This window comes from Megascapheus bottae, chromosome 12 (assembly GCF_031878675.1).
Source record: "Megascapheus bottae isolate mThoBot1 chromosome 12, mThoBot2.hap1, whole genome shotgun sequence".
Lineage (NCBI taxonomy): Eukaryota > Metazoa > Chordata > Mammalia > Rodentia > Geomyidae > Megascapheus > Megascapheus bottae.
In genome coordinates this window covers 49,920,661-49,932,518 of record NC_143520.1, presented here as the reverse complement: position 1 = coordinate 49,932,518, position 11,858 = coordinate 49,920,661, and the positions used below count along the sequence as shown (strand labels likewise).

The 11,858-nt window shown below is 41.9% G+C and overlaps 1 protein-coding gene across 2 annotated transcripts; it reads right to left on the bottom strand.

The window, feature by feature from the left end:
- Nucleotides 1–956: 956 nt before the first annotated feature.
- On the bottom strand, nucleotides 957–9,875 carry Tsn (translin). 2 transcript variants are annotated; one of them, XM_090342977.1, is made up of 6 exons: nucleotides 9,638–9,870; nucleotides 7,285–7,378; nucleotides 6,138–6,234; nucleotides 2,847–2,962; nucleotides 2,198–2,277; nucleotides 957–1,750 (listed from the first exon to the last, which is right to left on the bottom strand). In XM_090342977.1, exons 1-6 carry the CDS (start codon nucleotides 9,701–9,703, stop codon nucleotides 1,517–1,519), a joined length of 687 nt encoding a protein of 228 aa, XP_090199103.1. In that variant the 5' UTR covers nucleotides 9,704–9,870; the 3' UTR covers nucleotides 957–1,516. The 2 variants fall into 2 exon arrangements, with proteins under 2 accessions (XP_090199103.1, XP_090199104.1); XM_090342978.1 differs by lacking the exon at nucleotides 2,198–2,277 and having other exon boundaries at nucleotides 1,582–1,750; nucleotides 9,638–9,875.
- Nucleotides 9,876–11,858: the final 1,983 nt, after the last annotated feature.

Genomic DNA, 11,858 nt, shown 5'->3' with positions numbered 1-11,858 from the left:
GCCAAGTTCAAGCTGGATGATGCACAAAAAAAAAATCATGAAGACAGTCTCAAACATTCCATTGTACAAATAAGAAACCAAACTGGGATTCGGCAAGAAAAGACATTATTCTTCAAACACTAGCAATTTCTGTTCAACGAACATTAAGAGCACTAAACCACTGTGGACTAACACATACACATACACATACACTCACACCCTCACACCCACACACCCATGCCCTAGCACTGAGCTACAATCCCAGGCCACCACTTTAATCGTAACAATTCAGCAGTAAAGTTTACCTGGTAAGCATTTTTTTTAATGACTTCTGAAAATAGGGAAGGGATGCAGATACTAACTACAGTTAAAACTTACTAAGATAGCCATCCAAACCAGAAATTTCTAATTGTAAAATTTATCATGAATTTTAAAAAAAAAAAATTAGCTAGTTTTCTTTCTTCCAGAACAAGCTCGGCACTTTTAGCTAAAACCATACTCATTAGGACATCGCTAATTAATGTATGTTGATGGCTTTATCCCAGACCAAATGATCTAAATAGCTACCAGGAAAAAGGTCTCATGGTTAGAAATGTATATAAGATGTTAGTGCTTGATGTGTATGAAGACTTTTTTTTTTTTTTTTGCCAGTCCTGGGCTTGAGCTCAGGGCCTAAGCACTGTCCTTGGACTTTCTCAAGGGCAGAGCTCTACCACTTGAGCCTCAGCACCACTTCTGGCTTTTTTCTATGCATGTGGTACCGAGGAATCGAACCTGGGTCTTCGTGCATGCTAGGTAAGCACTCTACCACTAAGCCAAACTCCTGGCACTGAAGACTATTTTTAATTGCTGAAATAGCAGAATGTTAAGGCAACATCAGAAAGCAAGGTATTTTAAAACACTAAGCCCTATTTCCTGTAGAACAAATGATAAGACACTACTAAAACCCAATACAAAAACTTTCCAAAATAACCTGCTGAGCTTGATTTTGCAATTTAATCTTTTACATTTTGATGGCAGTGAGAAAAGAATACAGGCAGTAATTTCCTCAGCAAAATATCAATATCTGATTTACTCACAAGGTTTACAGTAAGGAAGAAAAAGGTTTCTTGTTTGTCAACCACTCTTTTAATATTCTACTTTCATACCATCCTCAGGCTATACCTGAAAATGATGGCTAACTTAGATATAGAAAATATCAAGTGCCACCTCTGGAAGAATCACAAACAAGACAATGAACTTCTTAATCAGAACATCAACAGTCAGAATAAGAAAAAGACTTTACCAAGGGACTGAGATTTACACTTTTAACAAAACTGAAATACAACAAATTACAGAGTAAATCCACTAAAACAACAAAGAAAATTCTGTCCATGTAAAGAATATCTTCAATTCCGATACTCACATCACACAACTAGTTAAGAAAATAAAGCGCAGTGTTTAGCAACTGGGCATCCTAACTACAATGAGAGGCACTCTGTGCACAGCCCTCCCTGGCAACAGCCAGATCAGCCAGGCCAGGAGCAGGAAGAGCCTCCTATTTTTCAGCACAGGCAGCTGCTGTCTCCTTGTTAAAGCCCCGAATGGAAAGGTCATAGACCACCTCCTCCACTTTCTTTACATCATACTTCAAGCCATCATAGCGCTTCCTCAGAGAATCATTTTTCAGGTTGAGAAGGCGGAACCCAGAATCCAGCTCATTGATGAAAGTGGAGATGTGCAGGGGCCGGGCATAGTCTCCAGCAGTCACACTGTTGACAGACAGCCTTGACTAAAAAGTGGAAGAGAAACAGAATGCATTATGACATGGCCCGCCCCTCCTTTGCCCACCTTGTCCTAAGTCACACAAACCTCAGATCTAGACAGTAATGCTGACATTATCTGTTCAGGGTATATGCAAGCAGACAAAACAGAACTGCCCTAACAATAAATCCTCCCAGAAATAAGATAATGTTTCCGATCACCTCAAATGTCTTAAGTGTTACACTGGTTGTTGTACAATAAAATGTGTTAAACAGCCTATAACCCTACTTTAGGAGGCGGATATCTGAAGACCTCAGTTTGGAGTCAACGTGGGGAATAAAACTGCATGAGACTATCTCCAAAATAACAACAAAGAGCAGTTATGGATCACATGGTAGGGCTCCAACCAAGCAAGCAAAGTGAGCAAGTATGGAGCTCTAAGTTCAAACTGTGGTAGTGGCGATTCACTACTTACCAATTCACTAGCGAGAATTAAAACTCCTGAGAGATAATCTTCAACATCCAGATGAAATCCTTTCTCCCGATCTGGCTCAACTAAAATGTAACAAAATAAGACAAACATTATGCAAATATAACTAAAGTCCAAGAATATAAACAAGTAAATAAATATATGACTTTTTTTTTCAAAAAATGAAGGCCAAACATTTTCTAGAAGTGAAAAATGTTTCACACCCTTGGCAACTAAGCCTCACTAAATTTTTCTTGCTCTTCAATAAAGTTCATTTCCCTCCCATCTTCTCTCAAAACCAAGAACAACAAGTAGTTATGGCAGGAATGTCACAAAATGCAACATGAAGCTTTCAAGAGAAGTCAGCTATTATAAGTGACTTGGGCTGGTCCACACAGATGATCACACAAGCAAGACAACAGTAGATAGAGCAGAACACAGAGGGGTATTCACAGGTGTTCACTGTACAATTCTTTCAACTTCTCTCTAAAAATGAGCACCCCACTGATAATTTTTAGATTTCATATTTTTGGGAAACCAGCTTTCTATATAATTTGTTTCCATTTTAATAAACAAAAAGCCAGGCCATAGCTGCTCCCACCAAAACCCATGTAAAATATACCTCATACTACAACCCCACCAAGAAAACACTTACTGCCAAGAATTTCTGTAACCGCTTCTCGAGTAACTAGTGTTTCTGTTTCCAAATACACAACAAACGCTGCCAGGAAGACCAAACGCTGCAGCACAAACCTCCAGTGCTCGTGAAACCTGCAGGAGAGGAAGCCGTCAGAGGAGCACAGGCTACAAATGAAATTCTTTTAACAAATTCTATGCAGGACTGCAAAATGTCAAACATATGGGCAAGAGAACATTCATATAGATTAAATGGATTAAGTATTAACCCAAGAAGTTTAAATTTACATTAACTGTATAATAGGAAACAATAAAAACATAGACAAAAATGTAAAAGATTTTGGATAGTAGGCAAATGTGAAGAACTTTAATCAAACAATGACACTGCTCTAATAAAATTAAAACTTGAAACTAAAAATCAATGACAAGAACCCAAATGTATGCCTGTAATACGAGCTATTTGGGTGGAAGATAGAGAGGACCACAGTTTGAGGCTAGTCAGGAAAAAGTTAGTGAAACCTCAACAGCAAGCTGATCATGGTGGTGTACACCTGTAATCCAGGCTATGCAGGAGGCATGGGTAGAAGGATCATAGTCTGAGACCATCCTGCAAAAATGCAAGACCACATGTGAAAATAACTAAAGCAAAAAAGGCTGAGGATGTGGTTCATGCTAGAGCATCTGTCTAGCAAGCACAAGACCTTCAGTTCATGCCTCAGTTCATTACTTGTTTTTAAAAAGATAACTAGTCCTTGGGGCCCGGAGTTTGGCCTAGTGGTTAAAGTACTTGCCTAGCATGCACAAAGACCCGGGTTTGATTCCTTGGTACCACATATATAGAAAAAAGCCGGAAGTGGTGCTGAGGCTCAAGTGGTAGAGCTCTAACCTTGAGAAAGTCCAAGGACAGTGCTCAGGCCCTGAGCTCAAGCCCAGGACTGGCAAAAAAAATAAAATAAAAAAATAAAAAAAGATAACTAGTCCAAGCGGCTTCAACATCTACTTATTTCTACCCTTTTGAGGAATCATAATCTACAAAATTACTATTTATAATCACTAAACAGAGGACAGTAAAAACCTCAAGATTCTGTTGTGCTGTGGGATACAACTGTAATCCCAGCACTCCAGAGACTAAGCGGAGAACAGGATTGATGACCAACTTGCCAACATAGAAAGACTCCATCTCAAAGTAAGAAAATAAAGTCTCACTCTATAGACATAACGGTTTACTACATAGATTAATATGTATCTATAATATACAATCCCTCAGCCTAATTTTAATTATGTTCTAAAATCTAAGTGCCAGTGATTGTATATAGAGATTCCCTTCTTGAATACTTGTTTATTAAATATGTCATTTAAAATATGATATAAAAATCAATGTTAATAAATTCTTTAATAAAAAAAGGCATAGATAGACGGAGAAAAAAGAAAGAAAGAAAAGAAAAGAAATTCTCACTACTGACCTAGACACCTGACAAAGGTATAAAAATATTCATGCTTGGGACCGGGAGTTTGGCCTAGTAGTAGAGTGCTTGCCTGGCATGGCACAAAGACTCAGGTTCAATTCATAGAAAAAAGCCAGAAGTGGTGCTGAGGCTCAAGTGGTAGAACTCTAGCCTTGAGAAAGCCCAAGGACAGTGCTCTGGCTTTTCTATGTATGTGGTACCAAGGAATCAAATCCAGGTCTTCATACATACTAGACAAGCACTCTACCACTTGGCCAAGCTCCTGGCCATGTTCTTTCTTTTCTTTGGCCAGTCCTGGGAACTGAGCTCAGGACCTGGGCCTGGGCCCTGTCCTTGGACTTTCCTCAAGGCTAGCATTCTACCACTTGAGCCACAGTACTACTTTGAGCTTTTTCTGTGTTTGTGGTACCAAGGAATTGAACCCCGGTCTTTGTGCTTGCTAGGCAAGCACTCTACCACTAAACCATGCTCCCAGCCCCAAGAAGCATGTTTCTTTAAAGCACACATAAGTAATAGGTAATATATGCGGAGGAGCATAAAGTATGACTATAACAAAATCATTCAGGTTGGGGCAACCATGGATGACCACTGCCTCTGATGTAGTGGTTGTATTTATATTGTAATATGAAGGTGGTCTGGAGAGCCTGGAAGTTTCTTAACTGTCCTTATTTTTGTTGTTGACTTTGCTCTAAGGTGGTCACAGGAAGGGATAATCAAAGCATAGAGAAATAGGGCAATACATGGGTCTTCAGAGCCTATCTGCTCATGTGGTAGTGTGCTAACCTTGAGGAAAGCCCAAAGACAGTGTTCAGGCCCTGAGTTCAAGCCTCAGGACTAGCCAAAAAAAAAAGAAAAGAAAAGAAAAAGAAAAAGCCAGAAGTGGTACTGTGGCTCAAGTGGTAGAGTGCTAGTCTTGAGTAAGCCCATGGACAGTGCCCAGGCCCTCAGTTCAAGCCTCAGAATGAGAGAGGGGGGGAGGGGGAAGGGAGAGGAGGGGGGAGAGGGGGAAAGGAAGAGAGGGGGAGAGAGGGGAAGAGAGGGAAAAAGGGGAAGAGAGGGAAAGAGGGGAGAGGGAGAGAGGAGGAGAGGGAGAGAGAGGGAGAAAAGGAGAGGAGAGAGGGAGGAGGGAGAAAAAGGAAGAGAGGGAGAGGGAGAGAAAGAGAGAGGGAGGAGGGACAGTGAGAGGGAGAGAAAGAGAGGGAGGAGGGAGAGCAAGAGGGAGAGAAAGAGAGAGGGAGGGAGAGCGAGAGGGAGAGAGAGAGAGGGAGAGAGAAGGAGAATGAGAGAGAGAGAGAGAGGGAGAGAGAGGGGGAGAGAGGGGGAGAGAGGAGGAGAGAGAGAGAGCTTCTTAGTAAAAGTTCTTGATTCATCAATACTCAGATGTAATTGTTCTGAGTTAAACACATTGCTATCTAAACCTATGACTTAACAGCCTAAGTATAGTTCATCCAACTGCACAGGATATTCAAATATATTTTGCCTTTTATTAGAGGTATTTTCTTAATCATTTTTTCATTGCAAAAGTAATGCATGTTGTTTAGAAAAGATTTAAAAAAATAATAAAAGGTAGGGTACAGGAGAGTGATGGAGTAGTGGGTGAGATTGGCTGGAATATATTGTAAATATGTAACAATGAAATCTTCCTGTTTAATGTAAGCTAATAAAAAATTTTAAATTTAAAAAATAATAATAAAAGTATCCATTTCCTTTCCCAAAACTATCAGCATCTTATTTCTTTTTTGTAGTGGGACTTTCAGTTAGCCATATTCAATTACCAGTGCCTATAAGTTCTCTCCCACCTCTTTTACCTAACATTATAAAACAGTGCTATTTTCCTTACAAACCTGTAATACTGTTCAGCAGGGAACTTGGTCTTCAGAGACGTCAGATGTGTTTTTACTGTACCAAAATGTTCTCGAGCTTTCAAACACCTTTTTGGAACTGATCATAAAAGACAATCAAATATAATCATGAAAAAAATTTCAAATATAGTTCTTAATAATATATGCAGTTCCATCTAGAAATTAACTTTTTTTTAATCAAATAGCCTTTCAGTCTAGCTCTCAAAATACCATATCTAGTTTCTTTACTGATTAACATTCTGAAAAATAAAAACTTGCTAGAAAGGATATGTATCAGGAGACATACTGGTACTTTGCAAAGTATTACAGTTCAATAGTCCCAAGAGGCTATTCATCAGCTGCTCACTCCTGCTCGGTACCAGAGGATTACTACAAGTAGACTGTTTATAACACCCATACTTGGTCAAAAGGACAGTTACTGGGCCTGGAGTGTGGCCTAGTGGTAGAGTGCTCGCCTCCAATGCACAAAGCCCCGGGTTTGATTCCACATACACACACAAAAGCCAGAAGTGGTACTGTGACTCAAATGGCACAGCATTAGCCTTGAGAAAGCCCAAGGACAGTGCCAAAAAAAAAACCAAAAAGAACAGTTACCAATGATGCTCAATCAGGATGACTAACTCCATGTAACTGTATAAATGACTTGACTGATACTTATAAGCTCCATTATTTTATTACATTTACACACACACACAAAATAATTGCTATCAGTAGAATTCCATCACAATAGAAAACATTCCTGTTGAAACCACACTAAAAAAAAATGGAAAATTAAAACATACTTCTCCAATTTTAACACACTATAAAGAATAATGGACATTTTGGGGCTGGGAGTTTGGACTAGTGAGAGCACTTGCTTAGCATGCAATCGACCAGCATTCGAGTCCTCGGTATCACATACATAGAAAAAGACAGAAGCGATGCTGTGGCTCAAGTGGTGGAACACTAGCCTTGAGAAAGCCCCAAGACAGCGCTAAGGCCCTGAATTCAAGCCCCAGGACTGGCCAAAAAAAAAAAAGTAATTTTTAATAAAATAATACAAGTGAGGCATAGCTTCTGGATGGAAACAAACTCTCTAAATAAAAGACTACTAAAATAAAGACTTTCAAAATCAAAACAAAGAACTTACTGTCCTGAAATCCTGCTCCCTGATGGACCCCTTGCAGTAGAGTTAAAATCTCTCGAGCTGTTTGCTCTAGGCTCTGTACAACTTTTCGGATTTCCTAGAATTAAAATTCACAATCATATAAACTCAATGCAATTAGCACAGACTCATATTTAACACACCAGAACACATATCTGATGTATCATACCACACACATTCAAAACAATAATGGTCTTCACAAGAAGTTACCCACTATAATCAGTTTTGAATCCTGTTTTTTTTTTCCACTAACTTGCTCAGTAAGACTTTCAGGATTCACTAACAACCCTTAGATTCTTCAAGGTAGGCCAGTGACTCATGCCTGTAATCCTAACCACTCAAGAAGCTGAAATTTGAGGGTCAGGGTTCAAAACCAGCCAGGACAGAAAAGACCCCATGAAACTGTTACCTTCAATTACCTACTCAAAATTCAGAAGTGATATACTGTAGCTCAAAGAAATAAAGCAATAGCCTTGAGCAAAGGGGCTTACACACAGCACCCAGGCCCTGAGTTCAAGTCCCATAACCAACCCAAAAAAACAAATCTCAAGATTCTTTAGATAGCCACCAAAGGGTAAGAACCACCTACCTCCCTCCAGTATCTAACTGGGCCATTGTAAATGTAGTCTGTAAAATAAAAAATTGGGGGCCGGGAGTTTGGCCTAGTGGTAGAGTGTCTGCTTAGCATGCACGAAGACCCAGGTTCGATTCCTCGGTACCACATACATAGAAAAAGCCAGAAGTGGTGCGGTGGCTCAGGGTAAAACACTAGCCTTGAGGAAAGTCCAAGGACAGTGCTCAGGCCCTGAACTCAAGCCCAGGACTGGCCAAAAAAAAAAAAAAAAAGAAAAGAAAAGAAAATTGAATGTAATTTTACTCATTTGTTTTACAAATATTCACTAAGCACATTGATATGCTAGGTACTGTATAAATTCTGGGAACCATATAGCAAGCCTCTTCACTCTAGCAGTTTATGTAAGAATGAAGAAGACAGTAAAAAAAATTTTTTTTGGAAGTGGTTCACGTGATAGGGCAGTAGCCTTGAGCTGAAGAACTCAGGGACAATGCCCAAGCCCAGAGTTCAAGACCCACGACAGACAGAAAAAATAAATAAATAAATAACAGGTTTGTTTGTTTTTTTAAGTCCATATGCTAGATAAGTCATTTATATTGTAAGGTCAAGGAGACCATAAACCAAGCACAGTGATGAGTGTGCTGCAATCTCTGGCAGGAGTTTGAAGCCACCTTGAGCTAGAGTAAATCTCTGAGGAGAAAGAGAAAGCAAGAGGGGCAGCAAGCATGAGCCTAATACAAGATAGCCAGGAAAAAGGAAAGAGATAAATTTTAGTAAAAGTAAAGTATGTAGGACAATGCAGAGTTACAAAAAAAGGAGGGATGGAAGTCTGGCCTAGTGGTAGAGTGCTTGCCTAGCATGCACAAACAGAGAAAAGGCTGAAAGTGGTGCTGTGGCTCAAATAGTAGAGCTCTAGCCTTGAGAAAGCCCAGGACTGTGCTGAGTTAAAGCCCCAGGACTGGCAATTAAAAAAAAAAAAAGACAGGGAAAAGAAACTACTTGGGGCAGCAAAGCAATGGAAAGAAAGTAAGCTGAATATAATATCCACACAAATAGTGTAAAAGGAGACTTTGTGGGCCACAACAGAGCCTGGATTCTTTATTCTTTGTAAGAAAAATGGAGGCCATAGGTGTTTTCAAAGTGTTTTCTTGTGCACTTTTTAGGACATAACCAATGAATAAGAGCAAAGGTGCCTGAACTAAGTCTCGGGCCCTGACCCAGCAAATGCAGGAGCGCTTGAAGGAGGGCTGTCACTCAAGAGAGACCTGGTGCCTATCATCCTAGCTACTCAGGAGGCTGAGAAGTGAAAACTGCAGTTCTAAGCTAGCCGTGAGCAGGAATGTCTGTGAGGTTCCTATCTCCAATAAACTACCCAAGCCCAGAAGTGGCTCAAGTGGTAGGGTGTCAGCCTTGAGCAAAAGCAACTCAGGGACAACGTCCAAACTCTTGAGTTCAAGTCCCACGACCGGCACCAAAAAAAAAAAAAAAAATCAGCCAGGAGAAGCCAAAAAGCCGAAACCTGGAAGGTGGAATCTCCACCAAGCACCAGAGGTGGAGGCCGGAGGCGGCAGGAGACCGAGCCAGGCGGAGGGGAAAGCGGCCCGTCCTCGAACGCACCCCTGACGCCCGCAGCCTCGCGGCCGAGGGGACGCGGGCGACGCGGCCCAGGAGGCAGGGTCTGGGGAAGGGGCCAGGGATCGGGGTGGGGACGGGTGTGGGGACGGAGATGGAGTGGTGGAGACAGGGGTGGAGAAAGGGGCTCGCCTCTCGGATGTCCTGTTCCGCAGCCAGAAAGCCCTGCAGCTCCACGAAGATCTCGCTCACAGACATGGCGCCGACTGCACAACAACCGGAGGAGCAGCGAGGACTGCCGAAGTATTATCCTGCAGACAAGATGCAGCTAGGAAGGACGCACACCCGACCGCCGCCGCCGCCGCCACCGCGTCCACCCCGCTTTTACGCCACGGCTGTCGGTGGGGTCCTCCGAGGCCCACGGCGCACCGGATCTCGGGCTGCCCGCCGAACTGCCTGAGGCGCGGGGAGCGGGGTGGGCGGGACTTCCGTTTCGGGCCTTCCACCAACCACCGCCTAGTAGTAGAGTGCTTTCCTAGCGCACACTCAAGAGAACTGACTCCTCGGTACCACATACATAGACGAGGCTGAAGTGGGGCCTGGAGTTTGGCCTGGTGGTAGAGTGCTTGCCTGGCATGCACAAAGACCAGGATTTGATTTCTTGGTACCACATAAGGTAGAAAGAGCCAGAAGTGGTGCTGTGGCTCCCGTGGTACAGCTCTAGCCTTGAGAACACTCAAGGATAGTGCCCAGGCCCTGAGTTCAAGCCCCAGGACTGGCAAATAAACAGTCTCATGGCCTGGTTGGCCTCGAACCGCGATCCTCAGATCTGAACATCCTACGTAGCTAGGATTACAGGCACGAGCCACCAGTGCCCAGCCTCAACATTACTATTTGTTTCCTATATACCAGTATTAGTCTAAGTTCTTTAAAAAAACCATTGTTTAAGTTTCATTGTGATCCTGTGAGGTTATCTGAGAAATGAAGCAAGTATGGTTAACAGATTTCATTGACCTGCCTGGGTCCTAGTTAACCAAGTGTGAACCCAGGTCGTATGGTAGGTCCAGTGCAGGAAACAGAGAAGCCACCACTTTAAAAGACCGAATTTGGAGTCTTTACTGGAGCTCTAGCAGGCCACAGGGAGACTCCTGTCACAAAGCCCTATCACCCTGAATATAACTAACAGCTTATATAACCCCAAAAGCACCCAAGGTGCATGGAACTAATCTTGACAAAATAGAAAGCTAATCAGATGTGAACACAAAGTAAATCAAAATCCAGTGAACATTCAAATCTAACAACAATGTTAAATGTAAACCAAAACAAATCAAATGTCCCTGACCCTGAGCTTGTGTGTGTGTGTGTGTGTGTGTGTGTGTGTGTGTGTGTGTGTACCAGTCTTAGGCCTTGAGTTCAAGGCCTGAGCACTGTCCTTGCTGTCCTTGGGCCACTTGAGCCACAGCACCACTTCTGGCTTTTTCTATGTATGTGGCACTGAGGAATTGAACACAGGTACATGCTAGGCAAGCACTCTACCACTAGGACAAACTCCTGGCCCCCCGAGCTTCTTTTGCTCAAGGCTAATACTCTACCACTTCAGCTGCATTGCTACTTCCTGCTTTTTCTGTTTATGTGGTACTGAGGAATGGGCTTCATGCATGCTAGGCAAGCACTCTACCACTAAGCCACATTTCCAGCCCTCATCTAAAAATCTTAGTCCCACTATTTAGGTCTTTGTTCCATTTTAAGTAATTTCTAAGTATGGTATAATGTGGTTTGGTACTGTCCTTATTTGGTTTGGATATCAGGATTATCACTAGTGTAGGGCAATCACTCAAATTTCCAGAGTTGCTGTGAAGATTGTTTTATGTAAAAAATATTTGAGATTTAATAAATACAGGAATAAACCTCTTGGGAGCTTCCTTTAACTAAAAAAAAAAAAATCAACATCTGGGAAATGTAGTCATCATAAATTCCTCCAGGAAATTAAACTTCTAAATCTCATCATCTAGAAACTGGTGGTTTCCTTTCTTGATCCCAACATGAACACAAATAAACCATTGGGAGAGTTTTTATTGAAAACTGAATTGTAAGCAAGGTGCAGGTGGTTCTCTTCTATAATCTGAGCTACTCAGGAATCGAAGATCTGGGGATCGCAGTTCTAAGTTCACACAAGCAGGAAAGTCCTTGAGATTCTTATCTCCAATTAATTGAAAAAAATAATAATACGGCTGGGAGTTTGGCCTAGTGGTTAAAGTGCTTGCCTAGCATGCACGAAGACCTGGGTTCGATTCCTTGGTATCACATACATAGAAAAAAGCCGGAAGTGGTGCTGAGGCTCAAGTGGTAGAGCTCTAGCCTTGAGAAAGTCCAAGGACAGTGCTTAGGGCTCAAGCCCAGTACTGGCAAATAA

Excerpts from the sequence above, each read along its gene's own strand:
- Tsn (XM_090342977.1), bottom strand. The coding sequence starts at position 9,703 with ATGTCTGTGAGCGAGATCTTCGTGGAGCTGCAGGGCTTTCTGGCTGCG. Across the intron at positions 7,379-9,637 it reads CGGAACAGGACATCCGAGAG|GAAATCCGAAAAGTTGTACA; the intron begins GCGAGCCCCTTT and ends TTTTAATTCTAG. Across the intron at positions 1,751-2,197 it reads TAATTCTCGCTAGTGAATTG|TCAAGGCTGTCTGTCAACAG; the intron begins GTAAGTAGTGAA and ends TCCACTTTTTAG.